Here is a 19,742-nt window from a genome sequence, read left to right on the forward strand (position 1 = left end):
CATCAACTCAAAAACCTTCCCCAGTCTCCAAGCTTTCCCCTCTTTTATTAGCAGCTCTTAAAGAGCAGCTGGTACTTTGTGAAAAGAATTCTATTTTGAGGCAATTGAGCCTTGGGGTTTCCGTGAGTTTCCCAATCTCATCCTCAGCCACTCCCAAGCTACTAATTTCAAGAAAAAACATGTCTATTCTAGAAGATTGCCATGTCTCTGTATAAATAAATCTTCACACCTTCTTCTGGCCCAAAGACACTTCCTGGCCAAGTTCCACTGGGGCCAGCACTTGGCCAATGACTGCAAAGCAGGATGAGGTCTAAGTGACAAGACCACTGAAAGCGACAGGTTTCCCCTACTGATCCTTCGAAGGGTCCCCGAGCTTGTTTAGGGAGGTGACCAGCTCTCACATGTTAGAGTTAAAGGGGTCAAAGGACTCTGCAGAAGGTAGAGATGAGAGAGGACAAACAATGGGAGAAACAGCAATGGGAAAGGTCTGCATATTTCCCCAAAACATGGAGCAGAATGAATTGACAAGCACTAGTACAGTGCCTGATACTCAGGAAGCACTTAATAAATGTCTGTTAACTGACAAAAATGTTTCTTGACTGATGACAGGAAGAGGGCTGGTATAGAACAGCAGCATGGGATAGTAGATAGATTATAAGACTTGAGTTCAAATCTTGCCTCTGACATTTACCAGCTAAGAGACCACAATTAGATCCCTAAATTTTTCTCACCCTCAGTGGGTTTCTGGGAAAAGGGGCTATAATTATTCTAAATTGTGTAGTCCCTCCCTGGCAGTATTGTTATGAGTATCAAATGAGGTGATAAGTAAAAAGCCCTTAGCAAACCTGGAAGAACTATCTAAATGTCAGCTGTTACTATTGGATCCAAAGTGATGGTGAGAAAGCTGATTAAAAGGGAGCAGAGTAAGGATGGGGTGGTCACGAGGTGCCACAAAACCATGGTGACCATGAGCATTTAATCACAGGGTTGAGGACCTGGAGCTGGAAGAGACTTTGGAGTCCTCTGGCTGTGTCTTTAACTTTACAGATGAAGAAACTGAGGTCCAGAGAGCACAAGTGACTGGACCTCCAACACAGTCCTAGGAAGCCCCAAAGTCAGAAGCTTAGCTCCATCCTCCAGACTCTAAATCCAGAGCTCTCTCCATGGCACCAGGTTGCCTCCTCTTAAATTCTGTACTAAAACCCATCATCCTAAGGGTGGAAAAGGAAGAAGTCATTGAGGGGTGTCAATCTATTGGCCAAGAAGCCTTTGTTCCAGTGAGGTTGTTATTACACAGATGTGGCTAAGCCTCAGATCCATTCAGGTCCCTCAAAACATAATAGTGGCTCTGTAAGAAATGACCAGCAGGAGAATTTCAGAGAGGCTTACGTGAACTGATGTTGAGTGAAATGAGCAGAAGCAGGAGATCATTGTACATGGCAACAATGAGACTATACAATGATCAATTCTGATGGACTTGGCTCTTCTTAACAATGAGATGATTCAAACCAGTTCCAATTTTTCAATGATGAAGAGAGCCATCTTGATCCAGAGAGAGGCCTGTGGGAGCTGAGTGTGGACTACAACATAATATTCTCACTCTTTGTTGTTGTTGGCTTGCATTTTATTTTTTCTCATTTTTTCCAGTTTGATTTGATTTTTCTTGTGCAGCAAGATAATTGCGTATATATACACATATATTGGACTTAACATATATTCCATCTTTAACATATATTAGATTACTTGCCAAGTAGGGGAGGAAGTGAGGGAAGGGGAGGGAAAATTGAAACATAAGGTTTTGCAAGGATTCGTGTTGAAAAATTATCCATGCATATGTTTTGAAAATAAAAAGCTTTAATTAAAAATAAAAAAATAATAGTGGCAAGTAGAAAGAATTAAGACCTCTGGATCTATACTTAGAGAGGAAGAGTTCTACAACATGCAAAGAATAATCTGTGTGCATGTATATGATGGTGGAAGAGGGGAAGTGGGAGGAGAGAAATAAGGAGAGAGAGGGAAGAAGGAAAGAAACAAAAAGGAAGGAAGGAAGGAAGGAAGGAAGGAAGGAAGGAAGGAAGGAAGGAAGGAAGGAAGGAAGGAAGGAAGGAAGGAAGGAAGGAAGGAAGGAAGGAAGGAAGGAAGGAAGGAAGGAAGGAAGAGGAGAAGAAAGGGAAAAAGGGAAGATCTTTAAAAAGATAAATTTATCATGACCAATTATTCCCATTTTTGAGATAAAGAGCCTAAGAACCAGAGAGAAGAGGCCCATTGCCTGAGATTTGCCTCCTAGGGATGTGGTTTAGACCAGGGTTCATATTCCATAAGAGAAAAAGGGCAGAAGGACAGATTTGGACTCAGGTCGTTGCTAATAAGCTGCAGGGCCTTGAACACTTCATTCCACAGGCTCAGTTTGCTTTTCTGTCGAGTGAGAATAATAATGGTGGCACCTCCTACCTCACAGGCTCTCATAAATATCAGGGTGGCTGACACTATAAACCATTCTCTAAGTCGGAGAACCCATAGGACAATTAGCTGTTATTGCTGCTCTCCCTGCAGACCCTCTCCTCCCTCGCCTCCCTCTCCCCGAGGTCCTACCTTCATTGTGGAGGTCTCCCTGGGGCTCTGCCTTCTCCAGTCTGATAGCTGCCCGGCTGTAGACGATATGCGCCCGCCCAGTCTCCTCCTTTGCCTGCTGACCTCTCTCCAGGGGCTCGATGAAGTATTCGCTGCTGTCTGTGCGGATCAGGCCGGCCTAAAGACCACAGGTGTGGATCAATGAAAGGAGAGAGAAAAAATTAACATATAAATACATAGCAGGACATATATACATGACATATACATATCATACATGTTACATGTAACATCGATGCATACAGGTAGAGAGTAAAACCCAAAGCACATGGCACACTATTGCATAGTATTGTGATTAGAAACAGGACATCTCAAACCAGGCCCTAAAAAGGGAGATTCACAAAGTAAAACAGTGAAAGGTTTATTTTGAATCTTTTAAAAGCACAAGATTTTAAAGAAATAACCTTGGAAACAAAAGAGTAAACATACAATATTCATGACTGCACCAGCCTCAGTAAGCGGACTAAGTTCTTAGAAAAGGTAGTAACTATCAGTTACTTGCAGGGTATCCCAAAGGCTCAGCTTAGTCCCAAGCTTTAGAAGAAAAAAAAGCTTTGTACAAGTTTTCAAAAGGCTTAAATGGCACTAATATTTCTTGAGATATCCACTATGTGGTTCTACATGACAGGCATTGGAAGGGATGGGATGGGATGGGAAGGGATGGGATGGGATGGGATGGGAAGGGATAGGATGGGATGGGAAGGGATGGGATGGGATGAGATGGGATGGGATGGGATGGGATGGGAAGGGATAGGATGGGATGGGAAGGGATGGGATGGGAAGGGATGGGATGGGATGGGATGGGATGGGATGGGATGGGATGGGAAGGGAAGGGATGGGATGGGATGGGATGGGATGGGATGGGAAGGGAAGGGATGGGATGGGATGGGAAGGGATGGGAAGGAATGGGATGGGAAGGGATAAGATGGGATGGGAAGGGATGGGATGGGAAGGAATGGGAAGGAATGGGATGGGAAGGGATGAGATGGGATGGGAAGGGATGGGATGGGATGGCAAGTGATGGGATGGGATGGGATGGGATGGGATGGGATGGGATGGGATGGGATGAGGAGGCAATGACTTAGAAAACCACAGATTGACATTAAACACATTGTATTGTATTTTGGTTTATTTTGCTAAACATTTCTCCATGACATTTTCATCTGGTTGGGAACTCCCGCACTGAGTTGGCGGGCTGCACTGGGAGGAAGGCAGCAAATTTAATACCTCTAGGACTCAGAGCATGGAGAGATGAGCTTGGAATCAAGAAGATTAAGAATAGCTAATATACAACTGTCCTTTGAGGAAAGCACCTTACTCGCCTATCTCATTTGATCCATGTAACAACCTCAGGAAGTAGGGACTAGGAAGAGGAAGCTTTAAGACCTCTCTCTCACACATACAGGCTATTGAGCAACTTCTCCTCCCTCCGGGATACTATGGAAGACTTATATTACAAGATAAGTTGCATTGATAAAGGGAGTTAGTTCCTTACCCAGAGTTCCCTGCACTAGTCAATCACAAGTCTAGTCAAAAACAATAATAATAGTAATATTACAAAGGCATGAGGGACCAGAGTGGAAGCATGGAGAACCTTCGATCTCAGGCTAGAGTTTGGGGTTCAAACCTGAGTGTCATTTACTAACTGTGAGACTTTGGGTAATTCAGTTAACCTGAGGGGGAAAGATGGTGGCACTGGCTGCATTCTCTTTATAAAGCAGCGATCCCTTAAGGGATGATGAAAATGGAAATATATTTGGAAAACATAGCACTGAGTTTGGTGAGGAAGGTTGGTGACTGAGCTGGATAAGACTGAAGACCAGGAGAAATGATAAATCGAGACTGATCCACAGCTCTGAGAGTGGAAAGCCCCAGAGCAGTGAGAACAGGTGCTAAGATCTTGGTATCAGCTGAAGGCTTCCAAAGGACTCAGTTTTAAAAAAAGAACCTCACCCCCATTCCTGGAAGGCCACCCTCCACACCGCTGTCTCTGAGCCTCCTTGATGTCTTCCGACCCACAATCCCCCCCTTCTCCAGGAAGCTTTTCCCTAACTCGGTCAATACCCCACCAGTAACCTCCTTCTGGTGATTCTATTTAATTTACCCCATATATTATACACATCAATTCACATGTCCTCTCCCCATTAGACTGTGGACTCTCTGAGAGCAGGAATTATCTTTTGACTTTTCTTGTATTTCCAGAACTTAGCTCATTGACTAGAACATAATAGGTGCTTAATCATTGCTTTTTGCCTGAGCCACTAAATGCTGGCTGGCTGAAATACTTCAAGGGGTCAGTGTTCTATGTGAGTGGGTGCCCCCTTCACTAACACAATGGCTTGGCAATGGACTTCACATGTTGTTGGGACTAATTTTTAAAATTCTTTTTAAATTATCACCTGGTGGCCAAGACTCTGCCCACAGGAACACTGGTTTCAAACTTGGAGGTTATGAACTATAACCTCCTCCGTTTACAACTGAGCAAAACAAACTAGCAGGTTGTTACTAGCCTGTTGTCACACAGCTAATATAATAATACGATGGTATTAATATTATTATAGAATATTACTATATTATATAACTAATTTGTAAGTTAACAATAGGTCAGGATTGAACCAAGGACTCCAACCCCAGCACTGGATCCATTTCTCCATCTGTCCTTTAATAGGATATAAGCTACTTGAGAAAGGATTGTTATACTTCTATGTACCCTCAGTGCTTAATATAATGCTTGGCATATAGTAGTGTTTAATAAATGCATGTATATAGATTGATTTGTTGCACACAACCCTAGGCCCTGACTGAATAGAACTGTTCCAGATCTTGGGTTCTGTGGGCAGGGTTTTTGAGAGTCCATGGTCACATTCTCCAATTGATAAATGGTCAAAGGATATGAACAGACAATTCTCAGACGAAGAAATTAAAACTATTTATAAACATATGAAAATATGCTCCAAATCATTATTAATCAGAGAAATGCAAATTAAGACAACTCTGAGATACCACTACACACCTGTCAGATTGGCTAGAATGACAGGGAAAGATTATGGGGAATGTTGGAGGGGATGTGGGAAAACAGGGACACTGATACATTGTTGGTGGAATTGTGAACACATCCAGCCATTCTGGAGAGCAATTTGGAACTATGCTCAAAAAGTTATCAAACTGTGCATATCCTTTGATCCAGCAGTGTTTCTACTGGGCTTATACCCCAAAGAGATATTAAAGAAAGGAAAGGGACCTGCATGTGCAAGAATGTGGCAGCCCTGTTTGTAGTGGCTAGAAGCTGGAAAATGAAAGGATGTCCATCAATTGGAGAATGGTTGAGTAAATTGTGGTATATGAATGTTATGGAATATTATTGTTCTGTAAGGAATGACCAATGGGATGAATACAGAGAGGACTGGCAAGACTTAAATGAACTGATGCTGAGTGAAATGAGCAGAACCAGGAGATCATTATATACCTCAACAACGATACTGTTTGAGGATGTATTCTGATGGAAGTGGATCTCTTCAATAAAGAGAGCTAATTCAGTTTCAATTGATCAAGGATGGACAGAAGCAGCTACACCCAGAGAAAGAACACTGGAAATGAATATAAACTGCTTGCATTTATGGTTTTTCTTCCCGGGTTATTTATACTTTCTGAATTCAATTCTCCCTGTGCAACAAGAGAACTGTTCGGTTCTGCACACATATATTGTATCTAGGATATACTGTGACATGTTTAACATATATAGAACTGCTTGCCATCTGGGGGAAGGGGTGGAGGGAGGGAGGGGAAAAATCGGAACAGAAGTGAGTGCAAGGAATAATGCTGTAAAAAGTTACCCTGGCATGCGTTCTATCAATAAAAAGATATTAAAAAAAAAAAGAGAAAGAGAGTCCATGGTCACATCTGCCAAAAGAGGCACTAGGGTGGGAGCATATTTGTTTTTTTTTAAAAGACCTCCATACTTTATATCATCATCCCCCAATACACATAAAATAATAACAACAGTGAGTAAACAGTGAAACACAGAAAATAAAAGAAATCTCTTTTCTGAGAAACTTCAAACAGTGTTTATATAGTACCTACTATGTTCCAGGCACGGTGCTGCTAACATTTTATAAATACTATCTCTTTTGATCCTCACAATAACCCTGGGAGTAAGGTGCTATGAGAGAGACAGAGAGATACAGAGACATAGAGACACAGAGACAGAGAAAAACAGAGACAGATACAGAGAGAAAGAGAAAGAGAGAGAGAGACAGAGAGAGAGAAAGACAGAGACAGAGAGAGAGAGAGAGAGAAAGAAAGAGAGAGACAAAGATAGAGACAGAGAGAGAGACAGAGACAGAGAGAGAAAGACAGAGACAGAGAGACAGAGATAGAGACACAGAGAGAGACAGAGAGAGACAGAGACAGAGAGAGACAGAGAGACAGAGAGAGAGACACAGAGAGACAGAGAGAGAGACAGAAACAGAGAGACAGAGAGAGACAGAGAGAGAGACAGAGACAGAGAGAGAGAGAAAGGGAAAGGAATAAATGATAGATGGAAGGATAGATGATAAATAAATAGATGGATGGATGAATGGATGGAAGGATAGAGAGAGATAGAGGGACAGATGACTATATGGATGAATGGATATATAGAGATATAGATGGAAGGATAGATGATTGGTGGATAGATAGATAAATAGATGGATATCGGTGAAAGAAAGAAAGACTCATTTATGAATGAGTATAGATAGATGATAGATAGTTACACATACATATATATGTTTGTGTATATCTATATATATACATCTATATAAATAAATTGCATATATATGTGTGTATATGTATATATATATGCATATATATATATATATATATATATATATATATACACACACTCACATATAAACTGTCCTTGAGTCCTCACATCCAATGATCTCCTGAACACCAAATGAGTCTCCAAACCCTGTTCTGCCTCAGAGCACCAAAATCACATCTGTAAAAATCAGCCACTGCATAACGTTTTGAGAAGAAACAATTGCTGTCTGTGACAAAATACTGTCCATTTGGCCCAATCCCAAGGGGTTGGTGGCTGTAATTGTGCCTTTGTATCACACTCCCCCTGCTTGTAACACGTGGCATTATAAGCCCCGCCCCATCCCCACTCCTAAAGCCTAGACAAGGCAAGCATTATCCCCCGGAAATTGCAGTCAATCACTGGGTCACTCACCAGAGGAGAAAGAAAAGGGTAACTCATGTTTGTGTGGTATTTCAGGGTTTGCAGAGCACTTTATAAACATTGTCATGTTTGATCCTCCCAAGAACCCAATGAGGCAGATGCTATTATTACCCCCGGTTTACAAAAGGCAAGTGACTTGACCTGAGTCACATAATTTAAAAGTGTCTAAAGCAGAATTTGAACCCAAATCTCCTTGAAGCCAAATCCAGTGCTCTTCTCATCATGGCACCGAGCGACCTTGTCCAGGGGGAACCAAGGTCGAGCAAGCAATACGCAAGCATTTATTAAGCGTCCACTGTATACGCTACACCCTAGAATCAGAAATACAATGAATGAAACAATCCTTCCTCCCAAGGAGCTCACATTCTAACTGAAGGAGATCCCATGAGAGCGAGGAGCTGAAGAAGATTGTGGAGGGTCAGCAGGGACCATAGTTTCGAGCCTTCCCAGAATCTCAGCAGAACTGAGGTCAAGAGAGCAGCTCAAGCTCTTGTTCACTACAACAAGTAACCCTAAATAAATGAGAATCTAAATAATAAAGACAGGCCAGAGCAGGAACTCCTTCTCTATCCAGAATCAAGAGATTTGGAAGGAACCTTACCAACATCTCATCCAGACGTCCTGAACCAAGAGTTCGGGATTTGTTTCTTTTAAATATTTTGATAACTGCATTTCAATATAATTGCTTTTCTTTCTAATCCAATTTTTTAAATTATATGCATTTAAAAATATGATTCTGAGAAGCCTAGACAAGGAAACTGAGGCAGCTAAGGGTTAAGAGACTTGCTCAGGGTCACATAGCTAGTCAGTGTCTGGGCCAGGATTCAAACTCAAGTTTTCCTGATATCAAGTCCATCTTTTCATGTATTATGTCAGTAGGAGAAACACGGAAAATAAAAGAAATCTCTTTTCTGAGAGACTTCAAACAGGCATTAGGACCACCCAGAGCAGAAAGAAGCATCAGCTATCAACTTCCAAGCTCAGAGAATGGCAGGGAAAGGATCTTGGAAAGGAGAACACAAAGTACCGGGGGTAGGAGGGACCCAGAATAAGAAATGCAAAGTCTGGAAGGCAGAGTGGGAACCTTTAGAACATAGAACATCCCACCAGAGAGGTTGCCGGAACAGAGAGCAGGAAAGGACCCTCTAGATCATCATGGCCAGGCTGCTCTAAATTTTACAGCCAAATGGTCGACACTTGACTAAGCTCCCACAACTAGTGACAGGGCCAGACACAAAGCTAAGTCGCTTGATTTCAGATTTCACTTTTTTCCCCAATCCCCAGAGACATCGTGTCGTGGCTGGTCAACCTAGCCATCCCAGCAAGGAACGGCCCCTCCGACTTCTCCAGGAAGAGAAAAGAATCAGCATCGGGGAGTTCAGGGTCTAGGACAGAGAGGAAGTCACAGGCTGAAAGTGGTTTTGAAGTAGGCGTTTTACAGATGAGGAGCAAAGGTAAGTGACTTACCTGGAGTCACACAGCTAGTCACTGAGGCTAAATTTATATTCAGATCTTTCCAATTGTAGGCCCAGTGCTCTATACACTGGGCTCTCTAACTGCTTCTGATTGGGGGTATTATTCTCCCCATTTTACAGTCGAGGAAACAAAGGTTAAGTGTCTCCTCCAGAACCTGAGGCTGGATTTGAAGTCAGCTCTTCTTGACTCCAAATCCAAATTCTATCCACAAACCCACCCAGCTCCCTTTGAATGGGGACATCCTAATTTCCATTTTACAGATGAGAAAACTGGGATCCATAGAAGAGAGGTGATTATTTGAACGTGGGTTTTCTTCCTAAGGTTCCAGGATGGAATTCTAGTGGATTTTGGGCCCCCCCTGACTTTTTCCCACTCTACCTCATTGACACTGAATCCAAGCCCTTTTCTACTTCTGTCCATGATGTCCCTTCCAGCAAAAGTGTATAAGTATGTGGATCCCACACCAAGACTCACAGTCCCAGGGCCCCTAACGAGCCCACTGCGAGGGGCACCCCTGAGCTCACCTTTCCAGAGGGCCCTAGAAACATGGAACAGAGACACGACCAGGGATGACCCTACAGAGCTGTCCCTCTAGCTTCTGGCCAAGCCCTTTTGTCTCTGACTCCGTGACTAACTTGATGGGAGTGACTTCCTCAGCAAGACCACCCACCCACCATGGAAAGCTCCCAACTGAATGACTTTCTGGCCCTGAACTCCCTGCTGCATCCACTCAGCAGCCCCTTGGAGGCCTGATACACTGAAGCTGGGGATGGCCTTGGAGATCATGGAGCCCAGCCCCTCCTTTAGCAGCTGGGGAGAGTTAGGGGCTAGAAACAAGGACCAACTTTCCCAGGGTCACGCAGCCAGTTAGTGACAGAGCTGACGTGAGCATCCAGGCAAGAGACCGTGCAATATCATTTCCAGCTCTGACATCTGGGGCTCTCCCAGAGGCTGGCCCCCTGCTCCATACTCATTTGGCATTGTAGTTAGTGGTTGTTGAAAAAGGCAAGCCAGAAAGAACCTTAGAACTTAGAACTTCAGAACATTGAAGAGATAAGAAACCAAAGAACTTAGAAGGGTAGAAGTCAGGATTGGAAGAGTCTTTAGAAAGTAGAGGAGAATATCACAGCGAAAGGACCTTGGAACAGAATTTCAGAGCTAAGAAGGAACCTTGGAACTTTGGATGTAAAATGTTGGAGCTGGAGAGGACCTTAGAACATAAAATACAGAATGTCAAAGATGGGAGGAGTCTTAGAAGCTAGAATGAAAGAGCTCTGGGGGACTCTAAGACTTAATATCAGAGCTAAAAGGGCCTCGGAACTTAGAATGTAGAATGTTGGCATAGGAAGGGACTTTAGAATACGGAACATAGGATATCAAAATTGGAAGGGACTTTAGGACTTAAAAATGGAAGACCTATACGGGATTTTAGGACTTAGAAAATGTCAGAGCTCAAAAGGGCTTTAGAACTTAGACCAGAGAATGATGGAATAGGAAGGGATCTTAGGACAGAGGATGTCAGAGTTAGAGCTTTAGAATGTAGATCAAAAAGCTCTCTGACCTGGAAGGGATCTTAGAGGCCATCTTGTTCAACTGCTTTCTTTTAAAGGTGAGAAAACTTGAAAGCAAACAAAAGCTGGGCTTTGATCTGAGCTTCTCATTTTAGAAGGAGAGTCCACAGACAGAAGAAGGTGGTCAGCGTGGGGTGGGGGAGTAGGGGAAGACAGGGAAAGGAGGTCCTAGAAACTGCACCAAATGATCTGATAAAGAAACTAAGAGTGTTTAGCCAAAGAAGAGAAGGGGGTGGGGAAAGCAGAACTTTCTTTAAGTATCTGTTTCTTTCTTTCTTTCTTTTCTGCTGAGGCAATTGGGGTTAAGTGACTTGCCCAGGATCACACAGCCAGGAAGTGTTAAGTGTCTGAGATCAGATTTGAACTCAGATCCTCCTGACTTCAGGGCTGGTGCTCCATCCCTGTGCCACCTAGCTGCCCCTAAGTGTTTGTTTCTTTAAGAGTTTTCCTCTTAACAAATTTTGATTGAAATGATTTGAATAAAATTGGGGCAGTGAGGTGGTACCATGGATAGAGTGCTGGGATCAGGGAAACCTGACCTCAAATCCAGCCTCAGATATTTCCTATCTATGTGACTCTGCCCGAGTCAATGTTTGCCTCAGTTTCCTCCTCTGTAAAATGAGCTGGAGAAGAAAATGACCAATTATTTCAGTATCTTTGTCAAGAAAACCTCAAAAGAAATTATAATGAGTTGGACATGACTGAAAAGTGACTAAACAACAAAAATTAATGATAGCTATCATTTATATAATGCTTCCTACTGGCCGCACACTGCGCTATGTGTTTTCAATTATCACTCATTTGATCGACTGAATTGAACTATGAAGAAACAAAACATTGGAGAAAAGCCACGATTTTACAGAGAAGGAAAGCAGGGACCCAAGAGAGGAAGGCAATAGCCCAAGGTCCCATGGAGATGAGGCTGAGGCAGGATTCAAACCCAGGTCCCTGGAGTCACATCTAGTCCTCTTGCCACATACCCACACTGCCTCTTCTCTGTGACCCAAATAACATTTTAATGGGGGGAAGCAGGGAGAAGGGAAGGAGAGAGGTGATGACAGGTAAAGGGAGCAAAGACAAGTCCCTCATTGTTGTACCAGATGTTGTAAGTTCTTGGATTTCCCCTTCAAGTTTCTGTTGCTAAGCCCTAACTTGGAAAAGGCTCAAAGGAATTGCGGAGGACCCGATGGGAGCCGTTCGTGGCAGGGCGGCGGGCAGGCTCCTGTGAAGCTGCCGTCCTGTGGCTTCCTCCAATGAAAGCCTGGGGGATTCTGGGACTGGATGAGTCCCAGCTAATGTAGATGGCTATAGGTCCCCAGAGCTGCAAGAGCATGTCAGGTCTGTCAGCTCAGGAACCCCAGCCCAAAAAGAGACCCCAACCCCTTACACTGGGCTCAAATGACCCATGACCTCGGGGGTTGGACGAGAATGGAGGAAAACAGCCAAGAACTCACCTCTTTTTCTAAAGCCAACATAGAACCATGGCAGCTCAGATCCTGCCCTACCACTATCTAACTGGGTGACTATGGTCAAGTCATTTCACCTCTCACTGCCTCCTTTCAAAAAGATAGCATCTGAGTCCTTTTAGCTCTAAAATAATGCTCTCTTTGAGGTAAAAGTATTGCTATTCCTTTTTTTTTCAATTAAGGAAATTAAGAATCAGGGTTGGAGGAAGCAACCTATAACATAGAACACTGGAGTTTTTGCCAATAAAAGCTCCTTGATTTTTTTCTCCCCGGGTGAACAACCTTCAAAGAATCCCCATTATCTACCAAATGAAATTCAAACTTCTGAGTCCAGAAAGGGTAACTAAAGTAGCTAAATCTCCTGACCCAGCCATCTTACTCTGGGGAATAGATCCCAAGGAGATCAAAAACAGGAAGGTCCCACATGTCATTTTCTTGGCGGGATTTTTTGTGGTAGGAAAGATTTGGCCACAAGGAAGGTGCACATTGACTGAGAAACAAATTTTAGTAAATACGTATAATGAAATATTACCCTTCCATAAGGAATGAAGACTAGACTGAATTCAGGGAAATCTAGAAAAAACTTCTTTGAGTTGATGTTGGTGGTTGGTCTTGTCCTTTGTTTGAGAAGAGGACCCAAACGACATCACTATTGTAGAGTCAAGTGTGTCCGACGTGGCTGATTAGACCAATACGAGCTCAGAATGCCCCGTCACAGGTCGGACACAAATAGTCCCTGGGAACATTTGGGGGGCTTCTCTAACTCTGCGCATCTTGCGTTTCCTTTGGACTAATTAATTCTCCTTTGCTCATAGAGCACAGCACCTTCTCCGATGAGGGCACGCCATGCTGGGCAGTCCTGTGCCAGTGTCTCCCACATCATCCAATCGATTCTAAAGTTCTTAAGAGAGACTTTGAGAATGGCCTTATATCGCTTTGTCTGACCACCTTGTGAGAGCTTGAACCGCGTGAGTTCTCCATAAAATAATTTTTTGGCAAGTATACCTTTGGCATTCAAACAACGTGGCCGGCCCCACAGAGTCATGCTCTCTGCAGTAGAGTTGGAATATTTGGCATTTTAGCTCGAGAAAGGAGCGCAACGTCTGCTGATCTTCAGAATCTTCCCAAGACAATTCAAATGGCAGCGATTCAGTTTCCTAGCACGGCACTGGTATAACGTCCAGGTCCTACAGGCGTACAACAGTGAGATCGGCTCAACGGTTCTGCAGACCTTCAGCTTGATAGTCAGTCTAACATCACCCTTTCATTCGGGAGCCTCCCAAACTCTGAGCTAAATTTCATTATCAACGTGGACATCCCTGGGAAGTATCCTGCCAGGGTAAGCGAACTCACCCACAGCCTTCAGAACTCCTCCATTGATGGTTCCACACATGGATGGTGTGGTTCTGGCTGATGGAGGAACTGGCTTTTCTTGTGTTGTTTATTAGGGCAAAATTACCACAAGCCGCAGAGAACCGAGCCCTACTTTGTTCGGGTCTCTGCTTCAGAGGCTGCACTGAGCCCACAATCATCTGCAAACAAAAACTCCCATAAGAACAATCCCTCCACTTTGCCAAGCAGTCACGGGGAACCCTTCAACTTGCAAAGGCTGGTAAAAACTTTACTTGAAAGAGCCATTTGGTGGTAAATCTTTTAACTTGAAAAAGCTATACGCAAAATAGCCTTTTCAAGTTGAAGAGTTCACCATGACTACAGGAGCTGACTTTGATTCCATGTTTGTTGTCATTGAAGGCGTTTGACAACATGGCTGAAAACATCACGCTCAAAAGCAGGGCGCGCGCCCATGGCCTCGTCCACTCCACTGGTGACTGGGAAAGCTCGAGAGCATCGCGCACTGTCCGGAACCCGGGCAAGCGCGCCATCATGGAACCGATGTGCTGCGCTGATGCATTTCTCTGGGCAATCAAGTTCTGACATATGTTTTGAATTGATGCAGGCTAAAGATAGCAGAACCAGGACAAGGAGATAAACAATGAGTACAAAGGTGTAAATGGAAAGACCAAAAAACCTTAAACTTGTATAACTATAATCACCAAGCTCAGCTCCAAAGGTGAGACAGTGCAGGAAACATCAGATGCATTTGATAAGCAGATTGCTTCTGCTAAAATGCTTTGCTTCTTTCATTATTATTTTTTTGTTACAAGGGATAACTCAATGAGCAGGGAAGGGAGGAGGGATCTATTTGGACATTATGGAGATACAAAAATAAAAACTATAAATAAAAGTCAGTTTTTAAAAAGAAAGCTAAATAATGAAGAAAAATCTCATCCTTCTTCTATAGGACAGTCTTTCAAACAGTTTAAGGGAGTATTCAGATAGCAAAGAAATGACCCTGGGTTCTCCAAGGCTGTGGCAACTAATCATAGCATTAGTATGAGATAAAGGACAGCTTACAGTATCTCTCTAGTCTTTTACATGACACTTTATGAAGTGTTTTACACACATGATCTCCCTTGGGAGATAAATGCTATTATTATCCTATTTTACTATTAGGGAAACTGAGGCAAAAAGGGTGAAGTGACCTGCTTAGGATCACGTTGCTACTAAATGTCTGAGGTCATGTTTGAACTCAAATATTCCTAACTCCAGGCCCACCATTCTCTCTACTGAGTCATCTAACCTTCTTAAAGATTCATCTCCAGAAAGAGTCAGCAGCATGTCAAAGAAAGAGGCTAGAACGTGGATTTGGAAGGGCAAGATTATCATCCCATCCCTGCCAATTAGAGACTGTATAACCTTGAGCAAGTCTCATTGATCTTAAATAGAAATGGGAGCCACTTAACCTAGAGAGATCCCCAGAGGTCCATATTGACTTAGAAAACCATGTATTAACACTGCTGTTCATTGGCGTTTATTTGTTTATTTATGTATTTCTTTTAAATATTCATTTGTTTTATTATGTAATTTGTTTTACTGTGTTTTCTATTTATTTGTTATTTTCCAATGACATTTGACTTTTACTTGGGCCTCAGGGAGGGTTGTGGCTACTGGGAACCAGGCCAAATGGTGTCATCTCCACTCTAAGAAACTATAAAAGATTATAAAAGTACAGAAGGACATTAGGAGAGGGAGTTTCCCGTCCCAAACAAATAACAGGGCCTGTCCTTATCCCTTCTTTACACACAAACACAAAGAGAGAGAGAGAGAGAGAGAGAGAGAGAGAGAGAGAGATGGAGAGAGAGAGAGAGAGAGAGAGAGAGAGAGAGAGAGAGAGAGAGAGAGAGAGAGAGAGAGAGATGGAGAGAGAGAGAGAGAGAGAGAGAGAGAGAGAGGAGAGAGAGAGAGAGAGAGAGAGAGAGAGGGAACCTACCCATTGGAAAGAACATCAAATGAGATAATATACAAAGCACTTTGCATTTATCAAAGCTCTGGCTAGAGAAATCTTGGCTATAATCTTTAGTATCATTGCAAGCACAGTGCCCTAGAATAAGATGTTTTTGTTACCATTTATCCCTGTTCCCCCAAACCCCACTAGGGACAGTTTAAGAAGAGATCTTTTCTCAAAGCCCGGAGTCCTGTTGACATCCCAAATGCCAGCAATAATTAGACTCTGCCTGCCCAAAGGATCTGAGGCTCTTCAGAATTTTGCTCTCTCGGGGGCTCCGTAACATCTGCATAAAACTCTAAGCCTCGTCCCAGCCTGGAGACAAGGAGCAGACCTCACCTCTCATGGGGCAGCCGCAAAGTTTCCTCTGTGCCTACTGTGGGCCTAATTCCCTGGAACCTTTCCTCTGGGGCTCAGGGCCAAGCCCACTGGCTGGCACGGAATCCCAGCAATCACTGCCCACCTCAGGACAAGGAGACAGGAAGCAGGGCAGGGATGCCAGGAGTCTGCACCGGCTGCCAGGCTCTTCATCTGAGCTGGAGTCTCGCACATCCTGGTCCCGCTCCCCAGGCACCGGGGCCTCCACCCAGAGCTGACAAGTCCTGTGGCAGTAGGAGAAGAGCTCTGAGCCCACAAGCAGTGTGGGTCCTGGCCTTGACCCTAGGCACCGAGTGACCCCAGTCTCTTCCCTCTGAGCCTCAGCTCTCTCCTCTAAAACACAGATGATAGTCCTCATCGCAGGTAAGGGGACAGATCACAGCCCATCTAGAACAGTCACAGAGGCTCTTCAAAGTCACTGTGGCCAACAGAAGCCATCACCCCGTCCCTGGCTGACCCAGCCATGAGCTCATCAAACTTGTCTGGGCCAATGAGCATCCAACAGACACATGAGGTACAGCGGGCCCCAAATCTGAAAAGGCTTCAACCTGGCAGGGCTTCTCCAAGCCTACGCTCCCCTGGCACAGCCTTGGAAAAGCTAAGATCACTTAAGTGCCCAAAGCCGGACGTGACAGGGGGTCCCCTGGTGGACAAAGCAGGACTTGGGGTGTCCAGGCGAGCTTAAGGAAAGAGGGGAAAGGATGGCAGGAGAGAGAAAAGGAAGCCTTCAGAGAAAAATGTTGGGGAAGAGGGAAAGGGAGGGCAAGGGAAAGACAATTGAAGAGGAAAAGGGAAAGGGAAGAGAAGGGGAAAGAAGAGGCCTTAAAAGGCGACAGTTTGGAAGAAAGCCGTCTCTAATGGCCTCTGCTGACGTCTGTGCCAGCAGCAGCAAAGGCTGCCTCTTTCTGGGGTAGGGCACTTCCCTTGGAGAGGTGGTTCTGATGTATAAAGAGCCCAGAATTGGAATCAGAGTCTAGGTTTAAATCCTAGCTCTACCACTTACTATCTAGGAGATCTTGGACAAGTCACTTTAAAATAATAACTTCTATTTACATGGGGGCACCTAGGGGTACCACAGTACCTTGAGTGCCAGACCTGCATCTAAAAGACTCGTCTTCCTGAATCAAATCTAAATTCAGCTATTTATTTGCTGGGTGATCCTGGGCAAGTCATTTCACCCTATGTGCCTCAGTTTCTTCATCTGTAAAGTGAGCTGGAGAAGGAAGTGACAAACAGGTCTAGTATTTTTGCCCAGAAAACGTCAAATGGGATCGTGAAGAGTCAGACATGAAGGGACTCAGCCATATCTATATACTGTTTAGTGGCTTGCAAAGCCATTTACACACATTGTCAAACTGATCCTCCAAAGAAGGGAAGAAAGGGGGAGGAAAACGAATCATCCCAACAGTTCACAGTTAAAGAAACTGAACTTCAGTGAAGTGGATCAACTCCAGCAAAATTTGATTTAGTGAAGATACGTGGCCTGTCCTCCAGGGAGTGAGTGGGAAAAGGCAGCTTCCCAAAGCCGAGCTGGGGGATCTCCCAGGTGAGATCACGGGTGTAACGTGAGGGCCCAGGGAGACAGGGCAAGCCTTGGCTGCCCCGGGCCCTGAGCGGCCAGCCAGAAGAGCGGCTCTGGTGTGGAGATCACGGTCTGGAAAGGTCGCCCAGGAGCGGCAGCCACAAATTCCAAGGAGGGAGACCAGGATGTTGGAGCTCCTCCAGAGCATGCCATGAGCATTTATTAAATGCCTATTATATGTCAGGCAGTGCAGCCATGCCCTGGGGAAACACCGAAAGACCCAAGATGGTCCCTGCTCTCACGCAGCTCACAGTTTACTGGAATGAAGGATTTTTAAGTTGGGAAACCCCATCTGGGGGGTGACGTGAGACCTGTTTTCAAGACCCAAAGCAAGAAGGGAATTGTCGTCTAGCTCAGAAGTTTCCAAAGGACAATGGATGAGCTACCCATGGTCCCCTCGATGCACAATCTGGTTCAACGTGTGACTGGCGGGTTTGGGTTAATGTGTCCCCATCATCCCCTTTCCATATCCTAGAAAGAAGTTGTAGCATAAATCTCAGGCAATTGGGGATCCAGTTTGCCCCTACCCCTCAATCTCCGTGTGGGTCTACGCATGGGATGGGAGGACTTTAAGTTGAAAGGAACCTGAGAAGACATCTAGTCCAAGGCCACTAGGTGTACAGAGCACCAGGTCTGGAACCAGCAAGATCCAAGTTCAAATCCAGTCTCAACTACCTACTGTGTGACCCTGAGCAAGTCACTTCACTCTATTTGCCTCAGTGACCTCATCTGTAAAATAAGCTGAGAAAAAATGGCAAACCACTCCAATATCTTTGCTGAGAAAAACCCAAATGAAGTCAGGAAATGTCAAACGTGACTGAATAACAAAATTTAAGTCCCTCCCTTTACCCATGAAGGAATGGGAGTCCAGAAAAAGAAGCAGCAGAGCTGGGAATGGAAACCAGATGTCCAGTGAGGATCACATAAGAAAAGCCATACGGAAACTGCAAAGATCCTGACGTATAAAAGGTGTGTATTACCATGCACAGAAATTGATGTTGGTTTTTAGGGAAAAGCCAATCATGGAAAGTGTACCAGGGTGTGCTAAGGTGTTCCACAATCCTGAGAAGCTCAAATGATATAAGGTGATAAGAGACCAGGACGGTGACAAGAGAATTCACAGGTGGAAGCTCCAGATTGGAAGCAACCACTAAGACCTGATCTGATCTGAGTGGGAAGGTCCCCTCGCAGTGATCAGCCACTCTCCATTTGAATACCTCCAACGATAAGGAACTCACTATCTATTTTAAGCAATTTGGGGCAGATAGTGCCCCTTATTCTGGTGTCGTGAAATTTTCCTCACATCGGGCAAAAACTTAGCCCTTTACAGCAGGGGTCCTCAAACTTTTTAAATAGGGGGCCAGTTCACTGTCCCTCAGACTGTTGGAGGGCCGGACTATAGTAAAAACAAAAACTGTTTTGTGGGCCTTTAAATAAAGAAACTTCATAGCTCTGGGTGAAGGGGATAAAGGTCCTCAGCTGCTGCATCTGGCCTATGGCCATAGTTTGAGGACCCCTGCTTCACAGCTTCTCTCCACTGCTACTAGATCTGATTCCTAGGCCCAAACTGACCAAATCTAATTTCCATCTTCCAGCTCCATACCTTTTGGTTGTCTGTCCCCACCTGCTGACATGCCTCCCTTTCTCATCTCTGCCTCTCTGTTTCCCTGACTTCTCTCAAGGGTGAGCTCAACTCCCCCTTCTAACAGGGGCTTTCCTTGGTTCCTCCAGCTGCTAGTTCTCCTCCCCTTCACTCTATGTACCTGGTCGCCCCCATTAAAGTGAAAGCTCCTTGAGAGCAGGGATCATGGTTATTTTTCTGTGTATCTCCAATGCTTAGCACAGTGCCTAGAATATAGTAAGTGAATGTCTAAAAAATCCTTGATGACTGACTGACTGACTTGAAGCCAGAAAGCACATCTCTTCTCACTTAACTCTTCTCTCCTCCAGCCAAACATTTCCAGTCCCTTCAGATAAATCTTTCATACAAAACTTCCAGTCTTTGGAGTATGGAGCTGAAGAGAGAGAACTAGCGTCTTTCACTGCAGTGACGGGATGGCACCGGTTTCCTCAG

General features: G+C 44.3%; 1 protein-coding gene across 1 annotated transcript in view; it reads right to left on the reverse strand.

Moving 5' to 3' along the window:
- Window positions 1-223: 223 nt before the first annotated feature.
- The window catches only part of LOC127546996 (A disintegrin and metalloproteinase with thrombospondin motifs 14-like), a 51,375-nt gene continuing 31,856 nt past the window's right edge, over window positions 224-19,742 (reverse strand). The window contains exons 3-4 of the mRNA XM_051973862.1: window positions 2,593-2,749; window positions 224-291 (exon numbers count right to left, since the gene is read on the reverse strand). Coding sequence (XP_051829822.1) covers window positions 224-291; window positions 2,593-2,749 — 225 coding nt within the window. The remainder of the gene's footprint in view (window positions 292-2,592; window positions 2,750-19,742) is intronic.

Source organism: Antechinus flavipes, chromosome 2, assembly GCF_016432865.1.
Source record: "Antechinus flavipes isolate AdamAnt ecotype Samford, QLD, Australia chromosome 2, AdamAnt_v2, whole genome shotgun sequence".
Classification (NCBI taxonomy): Eukaryota; Metazoa; Chordata; class Mammalia; order Dasyuromorphia; family Dasyuridae; genus Antechinus; species Antechinus flavipes.